At 38.4% G+C, this 26,435-nt stretch overlaps 1 protein-coding gene across 1 annotated transcript; it reads right to left on the bottom strand.

Annotated features, from left to right (window-relative positions):
• LOC134391887 (sulfotransferase 6B1-like) lies at nt 1-25,464 on the bottom strand. Its single transcript, XM_063115808.1, has 6 exons — nt 25,320-25,464; nt 23,006-23,190; nt 19,541-19,667; nt 13,681-13,775; nt 13,340-13,526; nt 1-119 (listed from the first exon to the last, which is right to left on the bottom strand). Exons 1-6 carry the CDS (start codon nt 25,462-25,464, stop codon nt 1-3), a joined length of 858 nt encoding a protein of 285 aa, XP_062971878.1.
• Between the last annotated feature and the right edge of the window lie 971 nt (nt 25,465-26,435).

Genomic DNA, 26,435 nt, shown 5'->3' with positions numbered 1-26,435 from the left:
TTAAGAGTAGTCCTCAAAGTGTCTTGCCAGTTCACTGTGTTTCATTTTCTCTCTGAATAGCTCATCAAATACTCTCTTCTGCTTTGAAGTAAAGTAGTTTATCCAATCACCCACTGCGCCTGGAAAAATTGGAAATGTATCAGACAAGAACCAATTTAAATGTATAATATTCACAAAACAACTCTGTCAGCTTTATAATAAAACGTGAACATTTGTTATCTTTTGGTGATAAAATGAGAAGGGATAATCCTCCATTTACTTGTCTGTTGTTTCTTATTCCTTCTATAATGGTCGTGCATTAATTTGTGCAGTTTAAAAAGTTATCTCTTAAAAAGAAAGGAAGATCAAAAATATACATATAAAAAATAAAATTTTAAAAAATACAAAAAAAGGAAAATTTAAAATATGTCAACGTCATAGGTTTTATTATAGCAGGAAAAGAAGTTTCTCTCATAAACTTAATAAAAACATAAAGCAGACAATGTAGACATAATGGTACTTTATTTATTTCCCTACCTGTGCACCTCCACAGCAGAATCTGTACTAATCACACGCCATACCGGTGGGTAATTGGTCTCATTTTAAGGAAATTTATTTTACAAAATTGATAGAGGACTGAAAACATAAACACCAAGTTACTTGTGCAACACCTTCACGTTCAATGTAAGGTTTGGTGATTGAGACAAGATATACACTTTGCATAGTCCAGCAGCCTCTCCTGATCATACAACTCACCCCTCTCCCTCAGCTTGACCATGGGGTCAACCCCTCAGGACTGCCTTTCTCACCTCCACTATGCACACTATGCCAAACACCAACCCTCGGTCTTGGCCACCATGTTTTTTTGCCATTTCTCACCTCAAGCTTCATCCCTGGGGTCTACATGTACGGGGGCCAGTGATATATCACTTTATCCCTCCATTACAGACTGTCTTGTATTACTTTCTATTATCTTTTCTTTCCAATTAGCTTATAAAGTCTTTCAAGTTAGGGACTGTGATGAATTGTTTGTGCGTAATCCTGCGGCACCCAGTCCAGTACTGACCAGCATCCAGTAGGTGCTCAATAAATACATGTGGCTTGATTGGATGTCAGACAATGTCATGTACAGCAAAAAAATATACTACAAAGTAAGAATTTTGGGTGGTGGTGATTCCTGGTCCAAAAGACTGGGTTGAAGAAGGAACAAAGAGGAATGGAAAACAGAATAGTACCAGAGGGAAGATCTCAGAGTCAGGAAATGACATAGCTTCTAAAACACACCAGTTGGGACACAAGGCCAACTTAATGAAGTCCAATTGTTTGGCCTGTAGCAATATTAATTTTACTTATATTCTTTGGTCCTTCCTAGTTTTCCCAGCTTCTGTATCAGTCTGATATAGGAGGTGCTCAGTTTCCTTGGGTTCAGGTTTCAGGACATGCCTCTGGGTTTCCAGCCACTCCCTGAGGTCTCAGGCCCCCTTCTCTGAGTTCTCCCCTGCAGGACAGTAACTGTTGCCAGTTTTTAGCACAACAGGAGGAAAATGAGACCACAAGGGGCTGGCTTATGCAAATCCAGTGGCTGGGCATGCTCAATAGAGAGCATAGAATATTCTTGAATATGCCTGGTGCATATAACTGGGAACCACCCCCTTAATGGAATATTCATTAGATAGAGAAACTATAAAAGTGGAATCCAAGCAGAAGGAGGGGTTGTTGCTTGTTGCTCACTTTCCTAGAGGTCACCTGCCCTTGACTGGCTGAGGTGTGTATACTTTACTTTGCATCTGACTTACTTTCAGCAAGCAGCTCATTCTCTTGAGCCAGCCTGCACTCTGTTCTGAGCATTAAGTGTGTTTTTCTTGCTTTTGTGTTAAACTTGATGTCTGTACTGAACTTACTTCTGTGTTAAACCTGGGGTGGGCCTGCTCAGTCTCCACAACATGCCACACTCTCTATGGAGCCTGTATTTCTTATCTGTGATATTAAACTTGTTCTCACTGTCTACTGTGACTCTGCCCTTGAATTTTTTAGAACCTGGTAAGAGGACTGGGTGGGTTGAGGCCAACTATCAGGCCCCGCCGACCCTACCTGTGGCATCAAGTCTGCCTGAATTACTGTTATCTTTCTTCATTTGACTGTCTTTTGTCTGCTTGTCTTGTTTCTAATTTGTTCTTTCACACTGATTTTCTTTTACTTGATTTTTTAAGAAAAGACTTATTTTAAAAAATAATGTGGTAGTTAAAATAATGTGGTAGGTTACAGAAAATACATATAAGCAAAGGAATTTAAAAATCAAGGAAATGTACTCAGTTAACACAGCTAACAGATGTGCTGGTATGCATTATCCCAAATGCTCTTCTTTGCAAAAATATATATGCATATAAACTACATTTAAAAATCACATAATTACATCCTGCTTTGTTCACTTATTATACCTCAATAATCTTCCATCTTAATGTATATACACATTAAATATTACAGTAAATATTATGGCTGAGTAGAGTAAGATGAACAACCAATATGTCAAAGAAGAAATCAAAAGGGAAATTTGTTGCTTTGCCTCCCACAGATTTGTCACCCCTCTTCCCCTGCGTGATGGAGCTGCAAAGGATTACTCGAAGCCCATCTCTTCTGAGCAGTGATAAGCCTTGAAGGGATTCATCTCCCAGAACCCTCAAGACAGAGGCATTCCTTCCATTTGGGAAATTAACCAAGAACTGGGGTTCTCTTCCCACATTTATTCTCCAGACCAGGAAGTTACAGGAAAAGAACATAGGTGGGGTTATAGTTTAACAATACAGCCTGGTAATATCAGTCAAACAAGCAAGGTGACATTCCATAATGCAATTTGCAAGAGGTTAAGTCGATCCACCAACAAAAGCTTAATCTTAGCGGACATTCTCTCTCCCTACAGAAATTTCCCAGTATTTTTACATATTAATCAGTAACTTTGTCCTTGAGCCAGCAACCTTGCTGTGCTACAATTCTTTATCTTACAACAGAGACTAGCCTGGGGAAAATTTCCTGTCTTTTGTTTTTTTTTTTTTTTTTTTTTTATTTTATTTTGTCGATATACATTGTAGCTGATTAATGCTCCCCATCACCAAAACCTCCCTCCCTTCTCCCTCCCCCCCTCCCCCCCAACCATGTCCTTTCTGTTTGTTTGTTGTATCAACTTCAAATAATTGTGGTTGTTATATCTTCTTCCCCCCCCCCCCGGATTGTGTGTGTATGTGTGTATGTGTGTGTGTGAATTTATATATTAATTTTTAGCTCCCACCAATAAGTGAGAACATGTGGTATTTCTCTTTCTGTGCCTGACTTGTTTCACTTAATATAATTCTCTCGAGGTCCATCCATGTTGTTGCAAATGGCAGTATTTCATTCGTTTTTATAGCTGAGTAGTATTCCATTGTGTAGATGTACCACATTTTCCGTATCCACTCATCTGATGATGGGCATTTGGGCTGGTTCCAACTCTTGGCTATTGTAAAGAGTGCTGCGATGAACATTGGGGAACAGGTATACCTTCGACTTGATGATTTCCATTCCTCTGGGTATATTCCCAACAGTGGGATGGCTGGGTCGTATGGTAGATCTATTTGCAATTGTTTAAGGAACCTCCATACCATTTTCCATAGAGGCTGCACCATTTTGCAGTCCCACCAACAATGTATGAGAGTTCCTTTTTCTCCGCAGCCTCGCCAGCATTTATCGTTCATAGTCTTTTGGATTTTAGCCATCCTAACTGGGGTTAGATGGTATCTCAATGTGGTTTTGATTTGCATTTCCCGGATGCTGAGTGATGTTGAGCATTTTTTCATATGTCTGTTGGCCATTTGGATATCTTCCTTAGAGAAATGCCTACTTAGCTCTTTTGCCCATTTTTTAATTGGGTTGCTTGTTTTCTTCTTGTAAAGTTGTTTGAGTTCCTTATATATTCTGGATATTAATCCTTTGTCGGATGTATATTTTGCAAATATTTTCTCCCACTCTGTTGGTTGTCTTTTAACTCTTTTAATTGTTTCTTTTGCTGTGCAGAAGCTTTTTAGTTTGATATAATCCCATTTGTTTATTTTTCCTTTGGTTGCCCGTGCTTTTGGGGTCGTATTCATGAAGTCTGTGCCCAGTCCTATTTCCTGAAGTGTTTCCCCTATGTTTTCTTTAAGAAGTTTTATTGTCTCAGGGTGTATATTTAAATCCTTAATCCATTTTGAGTTGATTTTAGTATATGGTGAGAGGTATGGATCTAGTTTCATTCTCCTGCATAACGATATCCAGTTATCCCAGCACCACTTGCTGAAGAGGCAGTCCCTTCCCCAGTGAATAGGCTTGGTGCCTTTGTCAAAGATCAGATGGCAGTAAGTGTGAGGGTTGATTTCTGGATTCTCTATTCTATTCCATTGGTCAGTGTGTCTGTTTTTATGCCAGTACCATACTGTTTTGGTTATTATAGCTTTGTAGTATAGCTTAAAGTCAGGTAGTGTTATGCCTCCAGCTTTATTTTTTTGGCTGAGCATTGCTTTGGCTATTCGTGGTCTTTTATTGTTCCATATAAATGTCTGAATAGTTTTTTCCATTTCTGAGAAAAATGTCTTTGGAATTTTGATGGGGATTGCATTGAATTTGTATATCACTTTGGGTAGTATGGACATTTTCACTATGTTGATTCTTCCAATCCAAGAGCATGGGATATCTTTCCATCTTCTTGTATCCTCTCTAATTTCTCTCAGCAGTGGTTTGTAGTTCTCATTATAGAGATTTTTCACCTCCTTGGTTAACTCAATTCCTAAGTATTTTATTTTTTTTGGTGGCTATTGTAAATGGGCAGGCTTTCTTGATTTCTCCTTCTGCATGTTCACTATTGGAGAAAAAAAATGCTACTGATTTTTGTGTGTTGATTTTGTATCCTGCTACTGTGCTGAAATCATTTATCAATTCCAACAGTTTTTTTGTAGAGGTTTTAGGCTGTTCGATATATAGGATCATGTCATCTGCAAACAGGGACAGTTTGACTTCATCTTTTCCAATCTGGATGCCCTTTATTTCCTTCTCTTCTCTGATTGCTCTGGCTAGTACTTCCAACACTATGTTGAATAGGAGTGGTGAGAGTGGGCATCCTTGTCTAGTGCCTGTTCTTAAAGGAAAAGCTTTCAGCTTTTCCCCATTCAGGATGATATTGGCAGTGGGTTTGGCATATATGGCTTTAATTATGTTGAGATACTTTCCCTCTATACCTAACTTATAGAGGGTCTTTGTCATGAATGAGTGCTGAACTTTATCAAATGCTTTTTCAGCATCTATAGAGATGATCATATGGTCCTTGTGTTTGAGTTTATTAATATGGTGTATCACATTTATTGATTTGCGTATGTTGAACCAACCTTGCATCCCTGGGATGAATCCCACTTGATCGTGATGAATAATTTTTCGTATGTGTTGCTGTATTCTGTTTGCTAGTATTTTAGTGAGGATTTTTGCATCTATATTCATCAAGGATATCGGCCTGTAGTTTTCTTTTTTGGTTATATCTTTACCTGGTTTTGGTATCAGGATGATGTTTGCTTCATAGAATGAGTTTGGGAGATTTGCGTCCGTTTCAATCTTTTGGAATAGTTTGTAAAGAATCGGTGTCAATTCCTCTTTGAATGTTTGATAAAATTCTGCTGTGAATCTATCTGGTCCTGGGCTTTTCTTTGTTGGGAGCCTTCTGATAACAGCTTCAATCTCGTTTATTGTTATTGGTCTGTTCAAATTTTCTACGTCTTCACGGTTCAGTTTTGGGAGCTTGTGTGTGTCCAGAAATTTATCCATTTCCTCCAGATTTTCAAATTTGTTGGCGTATAGTTGTTTATAGTAGTCTCGAATGATTCCTTGTATTTCAGATGAATCAGTTGTAATATCGCCTTTTTCATTTCTAATTTTTGTTATTTGAGTCTTCTCTCTTCTTTTTTTTGTTAGCCATGCTAATGGTTTGTCAATTTTATTTATCTTTTCAAAAAACCAACTTTTTGATTCGTTGATCTTTTGAATTGTTTTTTGGTTTTCAATTTCATTCAGTTCTGCTCTGATCTTAATGATTTCTTTCCGTCTGCTAACTTTAGGATTGGATTGTTCTTGTTTTTCTAGTTCTTTAAGGTGAAGTGTTAGGTTGTTCACTTGCCATCTTTCCATTCTTCTGAAGTGAGCATTTAATGCAATAAATTTTCCCCTCAATACTGCTTTTGCAGTATCCCACAGGTTTTGGTATGATGTATCATTGTTTTCATTAGTTTCAATAAACTTTTTGATTTCCTGCTTGATTTCTTCTTGGACCCATATGTCATTAAGTAGAATGCTGTTTAATTTCCATGTGTTTGTATAGTTTCCAGAGTTTTGTTTGTTATTAATTTCTAGTTTTAATCCATTGTGGTCTGAGAAGATACATGGGATAATTCCAATTTTTTTGAATTTATTGAGACTTGATTTGTGACCTAATATGTGATCTATCTTGGAGAATGATCCATGTGCTGATGAGAAGAATGAATATTCTGAGGTTGTTGGGTGGAATGTTCTGTAGATATCTGCCAATTCCAATTGGTCTAGAGTCTTGTTTAGATCTTGTGTTTCTCTACTGATTCTTTGCCTAGATGATCTGTCTAATATTGACAGTGGAGTGTTCAGGTCCCCTGCTATTATGGTATTAGTGTCTATTTCCTTCTTTAGGTCTAATAGAGTTTGTTTTATAAATCTGGCTGCTCCAACATTGGGTGCGTACATATTTATGATTGTTATGTCTTCTTGATGGATCAGTCCTTTTATCATTAAGTAGTGTCCCTCATTGTCTCTTTTTATGGTTTTTAGTTTAAAGTCTATTTTGTCAGATATAAGAATAGCCACTCCAGCTCGTTTTTCTTTTCTGTTTGCATGGTAAATCTTTTTCCATCCTTTTACTCTTAGTCTGTGTGAATCTTTATGGGTGAGGTGGGTCTCTTGTAGGCAGCATATAGTTGGGTCCTGCTTTTTGATCCAGTCAGCCAGTCTGTGTCTTTTAATTGGGGAATTTAAGCCTTTAACATTAAGAGTTGTTATTGAAAGGTGTTGATTTATTCTTAGCATTTTATTGGTTGTTTGGTTGTCTTAGGTGTCTTTTGTTCCTTGCTTTCTGATTTACTGTTTGGTTTCTTTGTTTGTTGGTTCCTTAGGTTGTAGATAGTGTTTTTGTTAGCTTGTTTTCTCTTCATGAATGCCATTTTTATTGTACTAGCGGGTTTAGATTTTTCTTAGGTTTTTATGGCAGTGGTAGTTATTTTTCAGGAACCAAACCCAGTACTCCCTTGAGGATTTCTTGTAAGGGTGGTCTTGTGGTAGTGAACTCCCGCAGTTTTTGTTTGTCTGAGAAATATACTATTTGCCCCTCATTTCGGAAGGATAGCCTTGCAGGGTAGAGTATTCTTGGCTGGCAATCTTTGTCTTTTAGTATTTTGAAAATATCATCCCATTCCTTTCTAGCTTTTAGGGTTTGTGATGAAAAGTCTGATGTTAACCTGATTGGGGCTCCCTTATAGGTGATTTGACGCTTCTCTCTTGCAGCTTTTAAGATTCTCTCTTTGTCTCTGAGTTTTGCCAATTTGACTATGACATGTCTTGGAGAAGGCCTTTTTGGGTTGAATACGTTTGGAGATCGTTGAGCTTCCTGGATCTGAAGATCTGTGATTTTTCCTATACCTGGGAAGTTTTCTGCCAATATTTTGTTGAATATGTTTTCAATGGAATCTCCATTTTCCTCCCCTTCTGGAATACCCATGACTCGGATATTTGAGCGCTTGAGGTTGTCTGATATCTCTCTCAGATTTTCTTCCATGTCCTTGATTCTTTTTTCTTTCTTTTTGTCTGCTTGTGTTATTTCAAACAGCCCATCTTCAAGTTCAGAGGTTCTCTCTTCAACTTCGACAAGCCTGCTGGTTAAACTCTCCGTTGTGTTTTTTATTTCGCTGAATAACTTCTTCAGTTCAGCAAGTTCTGCTACATTTTTTTTCAGGACATTGATTTCCTTGTATATTTCCTCTTTCAGATCCTGTATACTTTTCCTCATTTCATCGTGATGTCTAGCTGAGTTTTCTTGTATCTCATTCAGTTTCCTTAGAATTATCACTCGAAATTCCTTATCAGTTATTTCAAGGGCTTCTTGTTCTATAGGATCTAGAGTATGAGATTTATTAACTTTTGGTGGTGTACTTTCTTGATTTTTTGTATTTCTGGTGTCTTTTTTTTGGTGTTTATTCATTGTGGCAGGGGGTTTCACAGTCCACCGGTTTAAGACTAATGACTAACTAGGATGTTGCTGTGGTTGCCAATTTGGTATGGCTCCCGCCGTGACTGCTCAGTTGGCCTCTAGTGTCTTGTGTGTGTGGTTGCCTCGGGTCTTGGGCTTCTCCGGGGATCCACCTTTCTGGTCAGCTTGTACTCTGCTGGGCTGGTGGATCACGTACCACAGGGTGTGTGATCTCTGTTGAGCTTTCACTTTCTGTACAGGACTTCTCCCCGTTCAGTGTGCTCTGGCCCAGGCTGTTAGATCGTACAGTGGCGACCCCACCGGGTGTGTGGTTTCTGTCGAGTCTCCGCCTCCCTGGCCGCACGTCTCCCCCCTCTGTGCACACTGTGCTGGGTTGGGGCGTGTCTTCTGCACCCCTCGTCTATCAGCTGGGCCTTCAAGACCCTGCTCAGCACCGCCTCGCCCAGGAAGTCTACCAGGTTTCTGCTAGGCACAGACGACCGGTCTCTCTGGGTGCCTTTGTAGCACTGTGTCGGGTCTTGTTCACCTTTGTATCCCCCCGGTATAAACCGAGTCTAGTGCCCGCCTGCAGCCTGCTCTCCGGCAGGTTCAAGCAGACCTGGGAACTCTCCTACCACACTATTCCCAACCAGAAATTCGTTAGGCTTTTTTCCAAACTGGTGGTCGCAGAGATGGTATCTGCCTCCCAGTAACAGGAAGTTTACCGGGGCCGGAGTCCAGGGTGTGGTGGAGTGACAGTCGGCCCGCCCGTACTTCCTAGCCCTCCCAAAACTGGTCGGGACGCCCCACACCCCCAGCCCTGCCAGAGAACCGTGGAGGGAGTGGGAGAGGAGGTCGGCCCGCAGGGTCCGGAAAGCCCCGCGCCAGGCCAAGCAAATGGGCTCAGTGATGGCCGAGCAGGGCGGAGCTGCCCGCACCTGGGAAAATGGAGGCAGCACCGGGGCAATGAGTGGCCTGGTGGTGCAGGCGGGGAGCCGCGTGGGCATCCACCCCCCGAACAGAGCTTTGCCAGGGATCACTCACAGTGCTGTGCCAGGTCGGGCGCTCGCTCTGTCTCTGGTTTGTTGCCTTCCGTGTTCTCGGCGCTGCCGCCTCGGGCTGTTCAGTCGCGGCGCCGCTCGGGCGCTCCCAGGAGTCTTCTTTAATGCCGGCCTGAAACCTCGAATCCTGGATAGGGCAGCTGGCCTCCTTCAGTGCGGCCCCAGCCTCCGGGATCCTGGCTGCATCCACAGCAGCCCTGGCGCCGTGTTCCCTGTTTCAAGACTCGCTTTTGCAGCTAAGAATCAGTTCTTTTCCTGCTCCACACTTCAAAGCTGTTGCCTGTAAATGAGGCAGCCTCTCCTGCCGGGGGCAAAGTGGCGTTGAGCCCCCACGACCGGCCAGCAGCAGCAGTCCTCCCTTAAGAGATGGCCAGAGAAAGGTCCACAAGTTTCCCGGCTGCCTGAGGCCCAGTGGCCACCTTTTCCACCTCAGCTACTCCGCGCCAGCCGCCGCAGCCGCCGCCATCTTGAAACTCTTCTGTCTTTTGTAAGGTTAACATTTTTATATGTACTTTTAAGAAGTCAGGCTAAACCTGAAACTGCAAGAAACGAGGCCCTGTGGAATATATTTGCTTTATAGTATACTCCACAGAAATTAGAAAATTTCTTGAGACAAATGAAAAGAAAAACAAAACATACAAAAACTTATGAGATGCAGCAAAAGCAGTACAAAGAGGGTAATTTATATTGATCAACACCTATATTAAAAAAGAAGAAAGATCTCAAACAACCTAACTCTATACCTCAAGGAACTAGAAAAAGAAGAAAAAACTAAGCTTGAAGTTAGCAGAAGGAAGGAAATAATGCTGGCTAAAGCAGAAATAAACAATATAGACAACAGACAAAAAAAAAAAATCAACAAAACTAAGAGCTGGTTTTTTGAAAAGATAAATAAAATTGACAGATCTTTAGCTAGACTAACTACAAGAAAAAGAGCACACTCTCAAATAGGTAAGATGGTTTGGATTCAAATCTCGATCCTACCAACTATTAGTTTTATGATTTTGGACAAGTTACTCAGATGTTTAGTGTCTCAGCAAAGTGTGGATAACATGAATATCATCCTCAAGACTGTTGTCAAATTAGAGTAAGATAAACTTTCTGGCACACAGAAAGCACTTAGTAAATGCTAACTGTTCTCACATAATTTTCTATAACTTTCATGATTCCATAGTAACCCCCTGTATAGATATGACTTGAGTTACTGATTAATGGCCATTTAAGTGCATTCTAGGTTTTCACTGATATAAGCAATATTGCAACATGCATCCTGTCCATACCTCTTTCCACACTCTTGTAATTCTCCCCCTTTTAATATGTGGGGGCCCTTGGACTTCAGACACTCATATCCTCACTTGCCACTTTATCTCCATGGCCACTTTCATCACGTTCTAGAATATCAGCTCTATTTCACACTTCAAAGGAAAGCCAACTACAGGCACAAATTTTCCTCTGTAAAGTGAAGTCGTTTATTTGAAACAATTATTTTCCGAGTAGGGATTCCCAACTCCCACCTCATCCATCCAATGAAAGGAGTAAGTGAATGGGCTGTACTGGTCCATGTTGTGTTTAGTCCTCATATAGTGCAGATTTATCAAAAAGCACTCATGGCAACTAGTGTCAGGGAGGATGTTTCCATTGCTAATTTTCTGTGCTTAGATCCAGCACAAGGAAAATGCTTATGAGATAGAACTTAAATGCATTAGCGTTAATGCTGTTAGCTACAATTATGTTGATGTAATTTCACCTGGGGATATTTGCTAGGGTTATAGTGTAGCAGATCAGAGATGAACTCCATTCCCATTAGAGTAAAATTTCACAAGTTTGTAGGATAAAACATGTGAATACTGATTATTTTGCTAATCAGAATCTCAAAGAACAGTGATAAAAGACTCCAAGGGCAGCGCTGGACTCGCTCAGCGTCAGAACTCCTTCGTTTCTCACTGTCCTCTTCACCATGTTCTCTGTCTTCCTGTTTCTCTCCCCTTTGCTTATTTTGCCTTCCTTCGTGCATCCTTTTCTAAGTTTTCTGTCCTCCCTTCATCTTCTCTCCCAACCCCTCCAGATCTTTTCCTTGACCCTGCCGGTCTCAGTCTCCCACGTTACCTTGTTCCTGTCGTCTACTCTCAAACTTTTTGGAAGATTGGTCTTTAGTCGTTGCTCCCCTTCTTTAGCTCTCATCTCTTCATACCCCTCAGTCTGGCTCCCATCTCTACTGCTATGGATACTGTGCTCTCAGAATTCACAAATCATAAATGCCTTGTCCTGTTTGATCCTGGCTTTCCTCCTGATTCTGGCTGATCTCTTTTCTCGGCTTCCCTTGGGCTGTTTTCTTCCTGCTGATGTGAGGGTCTCCAGGGCTCCAACAACGATCACTTTCTCCACTAGCCCTTCCCTCTCACTCTGGCAATTCTACCTAATTCCACAACCTGTTTATGGTTCGTCCACTAACTCCTCAACTGAGCTGCAGCCATCAGTGATTCCCCTGTCATGGCCAGAATTGTGACTCGCAATGTTTCTTACCTGAACTTTTACAACAACCTCTTAATTGGACTTTCTGCCTCCACTTTCATCCTCTTCTAATCAATTTTCTACCCTGACTCTATGATTTTCTAGGACCCAGGTCTGATCACGTTAGGTTCCTTCTTAAAACACTAAACAAACCAGCGGGTGGGGGAAGCTCTTCATGATGTCCATCAAAGCTTTCGCTCTCTGGCACCAATCTTTCTCTATCTCCCTTATTTTGCATCACACATCCTATACCACTTTAGCACATGAGATTACCTGCCCTTTTTAGACAATGCCATCCAATTCCATGGTGATTCTGAGCTTTTTCTTCTTGATGTTAGCTCTCGCTGCAGTGTATTTCTTCCTCATCATTTTTCTGGTAATATCCTGCCTGTGCTTTCAGTCGCGGGTCCAATGTGATGTCCTCTCTCTAGTTTGCTAGGGAAAAATTACCTCCCCCTTAGCTATGTTTCTATTCACATCTGTTCATACTACTAGTATAGCCCTTATCACCTTGCATTACTGTCTAGAGTATGATCTTTTAAAGGAAAGGGATGTGTTTTATTAAGTTTTGAATCTTAGTTTCTAGAAGTAATAGTTTACTAATAAATATTTGCTGAATTGAATTCCCACCTCCCTCCTGGCCCTGGTTTTGCAAGTATAAGGAAATAAGAAACGAACCACCAAAAAAGACATTAATAATTTGCAATATCTGTACAACGTGAGTTAGCAAATGTTTTGCTTTTGGGGGAATTAAATTTAGTTGAGTCAAAGAAGGCAAACAAATGTGTGTTTCTAGTAAGAAACAAATAATACATCAGTGCAGAAAATTTTGTGTTTGTAACTTATATTGAAATATTTTCCCCCCAGATCTAGATTAAAAACTCATGTGGACTTTCAACCAATTCTATATCCAGATATACACAACTTGCTTCTAAACCTCAGGGATCAGTGGGGCAGATTTATTTCCTTCTCTTTGTGTTTCCCTGCAGAGGAATGTCTTCCGATAAGAAGATAATCCCAGCTTCTCTCCCCACCTACTTCTGGAGGGTGAGTTATCTGGATAGAGTGTGGGGAAATGCACCCTCCAAACTTACTGGCTCCTTTCTCTCTCCTGAAGAGAACGAGTGTCTTGTTCAGCTCTCCACCATTTTCAAGTGGCTTGACCCATCAGGGGGAGGGGGCTGTGTTCTATCGGCTGTGACTAAGTGGGTATGTTCGTATAATTCAGGGTAAATTATTAGCAAACACGCTAGGCTGCAGACTTGAGGAACACTCAAACAGCTTTATCATTTCCATCTGTTTGACTTCTGTGTCTCTCTCGCCACTGCTTTCTAACTGAGCATGGAAGTCTCAACTCTGGAAAGAATGCAATTCAAGAATTTCTTTTAATAAGCATTCACTAAGGGGTAACAGATTGCAGTACATCATGCAAGCGATGAGCTGTATGAGGGTCAAATGAGAGATTAAAAATGGTAAAACGCCAACTACTTCCAAATATAAGCCCCGAACACCACATCGCTTTCTGGCTTACCTTTCCTGAATACCAGGTTCCTGTTGGATGTGAGGGCACAGATGGTATGATTTGGGTCACAGTTTATTTTGGCTGCATTATTTTTCATTTCACTGAATGATGTTTTCCGAACAATCTTATTAACTTCACTGTCACTCACATTTATACCGAGGAAAGTAGCTATTTTCTTTATGCTTTTAAAAAGATCCTGAGCAATAAGCAAATAAACAAAAATAAGTATAACTCTTATCAAGACACCAAATTAATTCCCCAACACCTGAAAGCATAATTCATTGATTGATTTCCTGTTTTAACTTAATTTGATTTACGATCTGATTGTCAAAACATTAGGGAGGACTTACTTCCTTCATTTCTTCATAGAATATAATTAGAATGTTTTTGTCATTTTCGTGCTCTTCCCAGTTTAAAACATGATCAAACCAGGATCCATACACAACTGGAAGAAAAGTGAATTATTGTGTTAACATTAAACATTGTGGCTTTGTGTCTCTGGGTTTTCCCCACTTTGGTGAAGTAATGAAAGTAAGCACATACATATTAGACCCAGGAGTGAAAGAGTTTTTCTTAGAAGAGCTCAATTTCACTATTGTTTCAACTAAATACAATGTTGTAATATGAAGCTGGGTGGCCATGTCGTTTAATAAGCCTATTGGTGTTTTTTTCTTATTTCTAGTAAATTTTTTTTTTTGATTTTACAATATTACTTTTATTAATGAAAGGAAATACACGTTGTGCTTAGAGTTAGCTTCAGTTTGCACATCTTTAAAATGGGAGAAATAATTACAGGCTAGTAAGTATTTTTTTTTTTTATCATCAGGAGAAATAGTAGCAGAAACAAAGAGATATACACTTTCCCAATAATTGTGTTCTGATCATTGCTTTGTCTCCTGGGAGAAATAGGGAAACATTGAGAATTTATCATATTCTTCTTGTAAAGTGACATGCTTTTCATAATATAGGTTCTTAGCATAAAAAGTTTAGAAACTTCTTCAAAAAAGATTCTTTTTACTTATCTTAGTTTAAGGCTAAAAATACAGTCTTAGGGATTCATCTATAGTTAACATTTTCTCTTTACTGTTGTTATTAAATGACAGCCTTAAAAAAACCTCGAGGGCTTAAAAGGAAAATATTATCATTAAAAATAACATCTTCTCCAGTGATGATTAAAAATAAAAAGTGAGCAACTTCTTGACATCATGTGAAGTTGACTAACTTGACGTTCTAAAGCACAAAACATAGTATTTTAAAATACTACACGTACATGGGTCCATGAATCCTCATCATCCGAAGTTTGAATTCCAGCTAACGCCCCAAGTATAAAAGAGCTACTCTGCTAATGATTTTCTGAAGGTCTGCTGACTTTTGATTCATTGAATAAACATTTATTAAGCCATTAGTGTCTGCAAGACATTGTGCTAGACATTTTGAACATTCAAGCGTTGAATAAATCGAAGTATAATTAGCTTCAAACTAACTGCAATTTTTCATGGCCTCAGCTTTTGAGGAAACAAAGGGCACAAAAATAACCACAATGTATTTTTAAAACAAGAATTTCCAGGACTACTGTGTTGTCATTAAAGAGTCAGCCTGATTTTCTACCTTATGGAACCACAAGGTTATGTAATGAGAATACATGCTTAGAAGAGCTGCCCTGATACAGTCTTTAGTTATCAACAACCTCGGGCTGTTTCAGTGACTTACAACACCTTATCTTAGAATTACCCAAATGACAATATCAGTAATAAGTAATAATAATGAATAATCAATTCATTCTCTAAGAATGGCCAACCTTTTCCCAGATGCAAAGACTTGGTGGGAGGGAGACTGATTTTCTCTCATGCAAATTTAGGAAGTTAACTAGTTACTTAGTGCCCCACACTATGCTCATGAAGAAAACATGCTGCCCCACCTCTCACCAGCAGCCACAGCCCATCTTTCCAGGCGATGTCACTGTGTAGAGTTGCTGATGCTGTGGAAGCCCTTGAGATTGTCAGGGAAGCCCTTGCTTCTGTGGCCAGGAGGCTGGGCAGGCTTAGAGACCCGGTGTTCCATCTCATTATTAGGTGTAATTGGCCTTGCCCTTTGTGGGTTTTCTGTAGCAAATATATTGCAACATGCCTCAAAACAGATTTAAGAATGAACTTTTGGAGCATAGTCTGATCATAATTTGAGAGCCAGCTGTCCTATTATTGACTAATTAATTTATACCACACCTTGTTCCAAAAGGACTTAGCCAGCCAAAAGAATTTAAAGAAATTGGCTACTGGTGGCTTCCTTACAATATAGGAAAGTGTATTAATATATTTGAAAGGTATTTTTAAAAGGGTTAGAATTTTTAAATGACAGGTTGGGTTAATTTTTAAATCAGAATCCTCATGGTCCAGGTCATTAGTACACCTGTGGCTTTAAAGGATGTAGCTTCCAAAACAGATATTTGAAACCTCCTATTTCTGGGAAATGTTTTTCTCCACATTTTTTTCAGTTAATTACAGAATTATCCCACCACCTCCTGACCTTAACATATTCCTGGATTATCCTTTCTCTGTTTTCCAAAATTACTCCTTCCCTCAATGCCCCTGAAGAAAGGTTGCTCAGTCTTGCTGCAGTGTCTTAGGGTCTGGAGAGTGAGTCAGAAATCTCACTCCTTCCAGAACTCCCCCTCCTAGAGTATCCAGCTTTCTCTGAGACTCATATCCTTTGAATACACCACCCTTTCCTTCTTTAAGTCACAAATCAACTTCCTGGTCTTTCTCTTAGTTACTGAAGACTTTGATCGTAGGTTACAAACTTCTGTGTCTCCTCATCAGCTGGAGTGACTTTAATGGCAAGCTTCTACAACACTCTACTCTGATCATTTCTGTCCCCTTCTATTTCTACTTTCTTCCCCTTGTTAATCCCCTCAACAGTTTTCTTTCCAAAATCTTCAACTTCCTTGCCTCTCTATTGCTTATGTCGATCACCTAAAAAAAAAAAAAAAAAAAAAAAAACACCCAGTATTGAATCTAAACACTTTACCTTTTCTTCTCTCCCGTGCCTGCTGAGTGCTGCTGGAGAAATTTACACAACTCTGTATTTACATCACTGCAAATTCTTTTTTCCAACTTTAAGGGCTCAAAGGCCATTGAAGAAGCTTACTTGTCCTACATCAACACATTCTATTATTCACATTGGCTATTTCAAACCTGCCACACTTTCTGAAAACCTTCTGCCCTAGTATTATAACTGATTATAATAAGTGTCCTAGTCTCTAGTTTCTAGAAAGCGCTCTGAAGACGTGATAGTTGTGCAGAGAAGCAAAACTGTCTGAGATAAAGTGGCCTAGGAAATATGAAGTACTAATGTAAGATTGGAGAGGTAGCTCTAGGGGCAAAAAGAATAAAATGCTAAGATATTAGTTTCATCGAAACGGTGATCTGTCAGGATATTACCAGAACATAATCTATAGTTATTGTTTAAACTCGAAAAACTAAAGTGTATTTATATGCTATCTGAAAGGTACCTTATGTGGTTATGTAATGTCTAGTTATCTATATCTCTTTCTTGGACTGTCTCACTATATAACTTATACCTATGACTATATTTGGATACGGATACAGGATATCATGATGCTCAGTTGTAAAATAACATTTTTAGATTAAATGCCTACTAGCAACATTTCCACCCTAAGGTGAAATGTTTAATAAAAGTCTTGTATCTATTAGAATAATAGGTGAGTAGATTTCTATAGCGTATTTCAGCCGTTACTTCATTTGAACCTCTAAATAATCCTGGGAAGTAGATCATTTGATTAATTCTGTTTTATATTAAGAGTGCTGGCTTCAGGATATTTAAGACACTTATCCAAAGTCACACAGGGAATAAATTATAGTCAGGACTCAGTGCCAGTTCTTCTGCCTCCATTGCCTGTTCTTTCTACTAGATCATGTTCTAACTTGCAAGAGAAATAATGCTTCCTTCAAAAAGTCATTGAAGAACATCCTTGAAACAGTCATATACCTATACATAGACACCCATACACACATGCACATGTGCACACATATGCACAGGAAAACACACAACCCTATCTTATAAATGATAAAAAATGAAGCTACTGCTCCCATCTGAATAGATTTTTTTTTTTTAATTAGTCATTTAGCGACGATTCCTGGTGGTGGCAGGGTTTGCCTAGGCTGGATCGCCCAAATGTAGCATACTGATAAGCAAAATCCCTTTACAGCTAAAAATCTATTCATTCACCTAAGAAGGTGTAAGAGAATCACCTGGGATATATTTTCCTAGACACTCTGCCCCTCCTAGATATTCTGCTATGACTCCTGATAATATGGTCACAATGGCAGTTGCTCCAGGAAGGCCGGTTAGCATCACTGAGCTCTGGCCGGAGCTGGCATTCTTGGGGGCCTGCAATTACAGAAAAATAGTCTCTAGAACAGGAGCAGTAGTAGGGCGGCTCCACCTTGCCTTAGGCAGACCGTACCTGTAGTGTGTTCTGCCTTCTGGGCACTGCATGGTAACATATGTGGCCACACCAGAGCTCGCACAGCAGAGAGAGGGGGGAGAAATCACAGTGTGCAATAATGGGAGACAAAACAGCATTTCTAGTCTTGAGGAAAAGCAGACTCAAGGTCTATTTTTGAAAAAAAATAATTTATGTATTTAAGCTCTGCTTACTCCAAAAATGGAATTGAGGTAGAGTGAAGCATGCTAACCATCTTCAAATATTTAGAAGGCTATCATGTAGAAGAGGAATTTGGAATTAATGATTAGGAGGCCTTTTTTTTTTTTTCTGTCTTTTGTTTTGCTGGACAATTTATGGCAGTAATAAGTACAAAGATTTCGGAGTTTTCGGCTGAATTTAAATCTTGGCTTTGTACCTTATTAATTATGCATCTGTAGACAAGTTATTTGGCCACTCAAGGTTTGCATTTTCCTCATCTGTAAAATAAGGATAATAACATCTATGTCATGGTATCCTAGTGAGGATGAAATGAGATAATGTTTGCCAAGCACTTAGCTAAGTGTCTGTATCACATGGTAAACACAGAGTAAGCGGAAAGAATTTTTTAAAGAACAATGTAGCAGTTCCAAGATATAATGTGTTGCTTTGTAGGGGTGGTGGATCTGCTGTCAGGGTTAAGATGTTCAAGCTTAACCGATAACAACCCTTTGGGTTGTTGTGAGAGTTATTCAAATATCAGGCGGGGGATTTTGACCGGATAAACTTTAACGTTCCTGTCATTCCTGAAACTTTATGATTCCAACGTGTGCCATTAGTTAAGGAGGGAAACAGATCAGAAAGAAGTATTGAAATACTTTGAGCATGGCATATTTTTCCATAGGAAATAAAGTGAAACAAGGAATAAACCTATTGCTGGTGAGTTACCAATACCTCATGTTATCATTATATTTGCTGTGACCTCTCTGAAATTCACAAGTAAATGTTCAACAATTTGCAAGTAAAAGAGCAAAATTAGCAATTAAGAAGATCTATTTTAAACCCAGTAAGAGGTAGGGTTTTCTGGGTACCCACCATTTCTAAATCACATCTCTTCTAAATTCTACATGTCTTGGTATATTATTTTTGTTTAGTGAAAGGCTTGGGCATTCAGAGTAGTATTTTTTTTTTTTTTTTTAAGTGCTTCAGTTATTCCTGAGTCAGGATGAGACAAATAAATTGAAAGGTCAAGGTTTGCTGTATGGTTCAATCAAATGTTTTGCTGTGGTGTTTTCAGGATAAATTACTTTATGTTTGTTTTTATGAAACCCGTTCTTTCACAAGTTGTTTGTTTGTTTGGGGAAATTGTGTGTGTGTGTTTGGTTGTTTTAAGTAGGTGTACATAAGGCATTTTTCAGTCTACCTAATCAGGTTTCAGCTATATCTCTCTGCACTCCAATCACTGCGTGATTATTTCACTGAAAAGATTGATGGTATATGGAAAAACAAAAGGTGCTTGTACAGAATTAATAAGTTTTGAAAACATTAAAACCAGCTCAATAATAATCATTAATATGTACTACCCATAGGTGGTAAAAAAGACTGTAAAAGAGCAAAGTGAGAATTTGCTTAGAAGAAATGAAAGAATAATCTATATCATGTATTTATGAAAACAGGCAGTTAGGATCCATTTAAACTTTTGGTCAATGCTTTCATTTTGAGCAAAAAATTTCCCTCTACATTATGAACAAAAATCGTGTGATATTTACCATCTCCTCTTAGGAACAGCTCTAAAAATGTAGCCCATGTTTCAATGCAGGGGAGGTTAGGGTTATCTTTGTAGTAGTGGAATAGAGAAACAGCTGTATCTTTTGGATTCCTAACAATGTAGATAATCTGTTTTTAAAAAAAAAAGAAAAAAGAAAAAAGAAAACAATTTATTCTTGGATGGAAATAAGCCAACACTAAACATTTTCTAAAAGAAAGTAGGAGGTAAATTTACCGATGCAGGTCATGATTTTGCTGGGCAGCTTCTAGGGATAATTAAAAACATAGACTTAGGCCAGTGTCTCTTTAGACTTAATGCACATAAGAACCGTCAGAGGATCTTGTAAAATTACAGATTCTGATTCAGGAGGTCCAGGATGATGCCTGGCACCCTGCATTTCTCACAAGCTCCCGGGTGATGCTGATACTGCCAGCCCACCAATCACACTTCTTAAATTTATGTGCTAAATTTGGCTCTATCTTTTAGGGGCCCACAGGAGGAAAACCTTATTCATTTGTAGGACTAAATTACTTTTTAAATATCCATCTATTATAAAGCTGATTTACATACAGCAAGACCTCTTACAAATTGTCTATTGTTTTTTAAATGTTTTAATTGACACATTATAACTGTACATACATATGGGTACAATCTGATGATTTGATACATATAAATGTTGTATAATGATTGGGTCAAGGAGGTTAATGGATCACTCACTTCATACATTTATTATTTCTTTATGATGAAATTCAAAAGCCTCTTCTCTAGCTATTATGTAATACACAAAACTTAACTGTTAACCGGAGTCACCCTACTGTGCAATGCAACACCAGAACTTCATCCTACCTAAAATACTCTCTATTCTTATTTATAAAAAAATCATGTTTTGGAATTTCCTTTTTCTACAATTTAATACCTGAAAGAGTAGGGAATCTGAGATACCCTCCCAGTTTCCATGAACACTGCAACTGCAATTTAATTCAATGTAATAAACCTTTCCTTAGTACCTACTGTATGCCAGGCCGTGTGCAGTGCTCCTGGTCCACAGAACATAATGATGAGCAAGACAGAAATGGTTCCAGCCCTTTTAAAACTTATAGTCAGGTGAGAGAGGAGGATAATTAAAGACGTTCTTGACAGTGCAGTGTTGTGATGAGGGTTAAGACAGGGGAAGTGCAGAGTGCAGAAGGAGCCTATAAGAAATCCCAAGAAACCAGTGTGAAAAGCTGGACGTAATAGTAGTATTTTCAATCTCATCAACATTGCATGAGGACAAGATGTTCTACTTGCTTTTTAATTGACAATCAGGGTAGATGTATTTGTACACACATTTGCTGAATCATTTGTAATGCATGACTATCTTTATGGTGTCCATAGTCCAGGTATTGTGTGGGTCCACATGAACAGTGCCTGCTGCTCTTTATTGGAGAGACGTGTAAAGGCTACTGTATACAGGAATGAAGTCACCTTTACTGCCCTCCACCCTTAATATCCTCACTTTATCCCAAGAGATAATTGTAACCAAACACACTAGGCTTTTTCTAACTGCTATAGGCTTCCAGAAAAGACTCACAGAACCCTAAGGCTCAGAAAGCACAGTTTAAAAAGTGTGCTGCCTTAACAAAAAGTGATAAAATGGCAGAATTTTAAGCCACAGCCATTCAGTCAGGCATATTTGTTTTCTAGGGCCTTTGGAGATCTCCTTAAGTTGTATGTCTGTATCATTTACTGGGAAAGACAATGCAACCCATTAATACATATTTTGCCAAAGAATGTATTCTCAGGAAATCAGAAGAATTATTGAAGGAGGTTGGGGGATATTAAGGGAAGGAAGAATAATACTCTAGGAGGAAAAATCAAATATTAAACAAAACATCATGAAATAAGCTAGAAAGCATAAATTTCATGCCAGAGAATTCAGAAAGATAAAAAAGGAGAAACAAGGATTAGGAAAAAATTTAGAAGGCCAAGTAGGGTTGAGAGTTGGTAGGTAAAGACTGAAAGAGGAACAGTCTGTCAGACTATGCTGGGGCAGGGAAGGCTTGTGTCCGACTCATAAGCTCTCAGGGGCTGAGCCATCAGCGACAGTGGCAGGTCGTCCTCTGAGGAGACTAGGGGCAACTCTAGGATCTCAGTTCCTATTAAAGGTCATGCCGAAGAGGATGCACCTGAAGGTTGTGCCTTCAGTGTGGTAGTTAAGAAGCACCCTAACCCTTCTGAGCCTCGGTTTCTTTGCTTATAAAAGGACAATACCTATACTTCTCGTTGTTGTAATATGTATAAAACACAAAGCTTAGTATCTAGTAGCCACTGGCCGTCAGTGTTACTGCACTACCCTGAGTAAGAGTTACTGATCTTACCCAACTCCTTTTCTCCCCAAGTCTCTCTCTCTCCCACTCTTCTACCTCCTCTTTCTCTCTGTCTGTATCTGTGTCTACCTCTGTCTCTCTCCCTGTTTCTCTTTCTCTCTCTGTTTCTCCCCTCAACCCCCTTTCTCTCTGTCTTAGAAACAGTCCATTTGAAATGAAAGTGATTGGTTGAGTGAAAGCGTCATCACATTAATACACCTTCCCCTGTTCTGACAGAGTCGCTGGAGATAAAGGCACAACTCTGACATGTTGCCTCAGGTTGACTGTTTACTTTCATGTGGGCAGAAGCGTAGATGGTGTGTGCAGAGGCACTGTGGCCATCAGAGAAAGATGTGCTTTGCTTTAGGTACCTTTGACTGGCAGGTTGTTTTTGTTTTTATGTTTAGAATATGGCTGACATTGTTGGCAGAGGTTTCATCACTGGGAACTTGTTACAGCTGTGACATGTATCGTGCCTTCACTTTTCAAACTTTTTTTCTGATCAAAACAATTTTTAAATGCTTCGCATGTATTTCTCTAAAGAAAATAAAATTCAGCCCTATGCCATACTATAGAAAACCACTTGACATGTTGATACATTTATGTGTTGTCTTTTTTTTTTAAATGCATCCATCTATATAGTTTAACTAAATTCAGATTAGACAGTATATATGGTTTTTTGTTTTGTTTTGGCGGCTGGCCAGTACAGGGATCCAAACCCGTGACCTTGGTGTTATAAGGCTACACTCTAACAAACTGAGCTAGCCAGCCAGACGAATATGTATAGATTTAAAAACATGGTTTCTACTTATCCCATTAGCATTTCTCCATGAAAACATAAATTTGAATAAGATTAAAAAATGTCCTTTTAAATTACAAATCATTTAAAAAATAATACTGCGTGCACATAAAAAATGGCTAGAGGTAACTGTCCTTTAGTGTTTTATATTACAAATTATTATTTTCTTTTCCTATACAATCCCTTGCAAAAGTGATAGATGAAATAGATAAAATATAAGTGGCATTTGCTCTGCCACTTTCAAGATGTGTGACAGAGCAAGAATCCAAGCCCAGTTTTGTCTGACTCCTGAGTCTTTGCCCTTAATCATAGAACTTACCTTGCATTGCTTTTGTTTAATATTCATGGGGAGCATATCGTAGCTCAAATGTGTTGGAATTACTCTTCTCTTAGAATACATTTTTAGCTCTTCAAATTTAGAAACGTCTCCAAATTCAATGGGAGATGTTAAAGTAATTCCAGCATTAGGAATGTTCTCAATAACTTCTGCAATCCAATGAGTGCCTTCACGCAAAAATAAAATGAAATGCAATTTTAATTAAATGTCACTCTTGGTCAAATGAATATAGAAAATTAGCATCTTATAAAAGCAATGAACACATTGATTTTATTAAAAATAGTCATGATTACCGCCCGACACCCACTGAAACCTGTTGAAACACTTAAGATGCTAATTCATTTTACTGGTAGAATCACATTTTAAAGAGAGTAAAGGGATATGAAAACTGTAGGTGCTGTTTCCCGGCTTGAAATGCTCTCCTGTGTAACCACTCACCCCTATATCCTTCTCCAATTCACAGATTGACACAGATTTTTCCATACATGATTCCTCCTGGTCCTGTAGGCTCATGAATCTTCCTGTTGCATAAACTGTCTCCTGAATCCTCATCCCCTGGCAGAGTTGCTCATGCGTTCCTGTCTTCCCCCAGTGCACCCAAATCCTACCTTGAGCAGAGTACACATGAGAGTATAGTTGGCATTGTTTGTGTTCATGTCTATCTCCTCATTTTCCTCTTGAAGACAGATACTGACTCATTTCTGTTTGTGTGCAGATATATAATAGTTGTGCAAACAAAGCATTTGAACAATGCATGTATGCTGTATTCAAACATCACAGGGGTACATGCCTGCTTGGAATCTGGAAGGAATACAACTTTATGTTTACATAAAGCAAATGGTGGACATGCTCCAGTGTTGCAGACAATAGTAAACTGGAGCAGAAAATAGAAGTTTGCAGGGGGCGGGGGCGAGGGGGTGGTGGTGATGTGTTGCTAATTTGAAAGCAGTGTTTCCAAAGACTTTAAATCAGGCCTAGTCTCCATTTATCTCATTGTAATTTCAATGAAGTACAATATTAACACATTTATAGTTGAATAAATATTTAGAGTTTAAACAGTGCTCTCATTTGCGTTATATGTTTTAATATTCAGACTGTTTTAGATTATAATGTTAATAAGTCAAAATATTTGTAGTTATAGTATTCATACAAATGTGACTCATATTAGTAATATTTGTTTTATTTTAACAAAATATATTGATTTATTTTGATAAAAGAGAGAGAACATACATGGCTTTTGCTACTGGAGGGGACCTCCTGGTAGCTAGTGGTTTAGATGACTGGGAATGTCAACTTACAGGCACCAACATGTACAGTGGAAGCCTGTGTATGGTTGTTTACATATGGTATAAGTTAGCCACCTGTTCCAAAAACATTTAAAGTATCATAAATTACTTTCTAAACTAATAGATCAACTTAAGATACATTTATTCACAGAGCAACCTGTTACATTTTACCCTGAGGTATTCTGGGGCAATCATTTAATTTCCCCTTGAAGCAATATTTTCCAAAATAAAAGATATGTATGTATATATGTATATGGTTTATATTTATTCTCAGAAAGCACCTTGGGAGATCTGACTCTATGTGAACTCTGCATCTTCCCACAGGGAGGACCTCTTCAGACTCAGGTGAAGAGATTACAATGCACACAGAACTCGAAGTGAGCTTAGCTCTTAGTTGCTCAACTCATGCTAGCAGGTATATGACCATTCACATATGCCCACTATTCTGGAGATAGCAAAAGGCAGTTGGATATTATATACTAACCCGATCATCTCTCAAAAACAAAAATAATATACAATTTTGATTATCTACAAAATGATAATATTCATAATAATTGTCCCTTCACGGATGTATACCTATATGAAGGAGCAAACTATAATGTAAAACCCCTTTAACAATCAAAATATTAAAAGTTCTTTTTACTCCAAAAGAAAAAAAATTTGTTCATTTATAAATCAATTATTAAATATGAGTTGAACAAACATTATTTAGTTATCGCTATGCCTGGGGCAAAGTATGATGAGAACTTTATAATGTTATAGATTTTATGCTTATTATATATATCAACATCTATATGTCTTCATGAATAAAAGAGAAACAAGAACATAGTAAAGCTTTAATTTTTCCAATTGAGTCTTCTTCAAGGCACATTTTTTAGCTCTCTAATGCAAACTTTTTCATTAGAATAAGCTGTGGAAAAATACTGAATAATAAATATTTCATAAAAATTATTATTATAGTTCTTATTATTGTATTTCTTCATTTAAAAAATCCATTAAAACAAACTTACCAGATTTTGGGTAGGACACCAGAAACACATCATCTTCTCTTGCATCAAAAGAATCCAAAGAATTTAGAAGTGCTTCAGAAGACATAGCGGAAAAGAGAATCCCCTTGAATTTATGAAGAATATTAAACTGGTTCTGGGATGACATATTTTGTCCAATGTATCAAAAAGTATTTACTAAACACTGACTCTAGACAGGCACAGAGCAAGTATGGTCCTTGATAGTTCAGTGGCAAAGTAATCTTAAAACAACTAAGCTGGCATTCCAACTAGGGGAACATATATATATATGCGATGTGCAGTTCTTCACAAGAGTAATTTCTAAACCATAACTGAGCCAAAGTCGACTGTGAAAATGGTTTTATCTCAGTTTTACTGCCAACATATATTACATAATGTTTCCTACAACTTGACTCTCAAGATTGCTTACGTACAAAGCTACCAAGCTATTAAAATGTAATTATTGTATTAAGGCACTAAAATTAATCAGATTCTTTAGCCTAAAGGCTTTTAGTGGCAATAATGAAGTACCTCACTGTGGAAATAATTAGAAAAGTTAAATTTCTCCTTATTAGTATTAACATATGATTTTTTTTTTAAGTAGAGGAAGTAGCTAGTATTGCATTTCAGGAAAGAGGAGGAATAGAGTGAGAAAGGAGTAATAAAATTTTTTCTAGGAATTGGCAGTTAAATCTATGACTGAAAACAAACAAACCTTATGAGAAGTACTTTGGAAAAGATAACATGAAGTCTTTTTTCCTTTTTCTTTTTTTGGCAGCTTGCCCATACGGAGACCAGAACCCTTGACCTTGGTATTATCAGTACCATGCTCTAATCAAGAAGTGAGCTAACCAGCCAGCCCAGAAAAGATAACATGGCAGTTAAGTCACACAAGCCAGAGAAGTGATATCTTGAACTTGTGTATAAACAAGAAGTTTTAAGTTGAAATAAATAAACTCTTACCTGAGTCATTCTTAGCTTTTGTGACTAATATTGTAATATTTTCAATTCAATTCGATATGGCCACAAAGTGCCAATTATTTCAGTGAACTACAGTGGAATCTTTGTTTGTTTGTCTAGCCATCAAAGGAAATGTACACAACAAGGGAACTATCAGCA

The sequence above is a fragment of the Cynocephalus volans genome, chromosome 12, assembly GCF_027409185.1.
Source record: "Cynocephalus volans isolate mCynVol1 chromosome 12, mCynVol1.pri, whole genome shotgun sequence".
NCBI classification, from domain to species: Eukaryota; Metazoa; Chordata; class Mammalia; order Dermoptera; family Cynocephalidae; genus Cynocephalus; species Cynocephalus volans.
The sequence above is the reverse complement of the archived record's forward strand: the minus strand, read 5'-3'. Positions and strand labels throughout refer to the sequence as shown.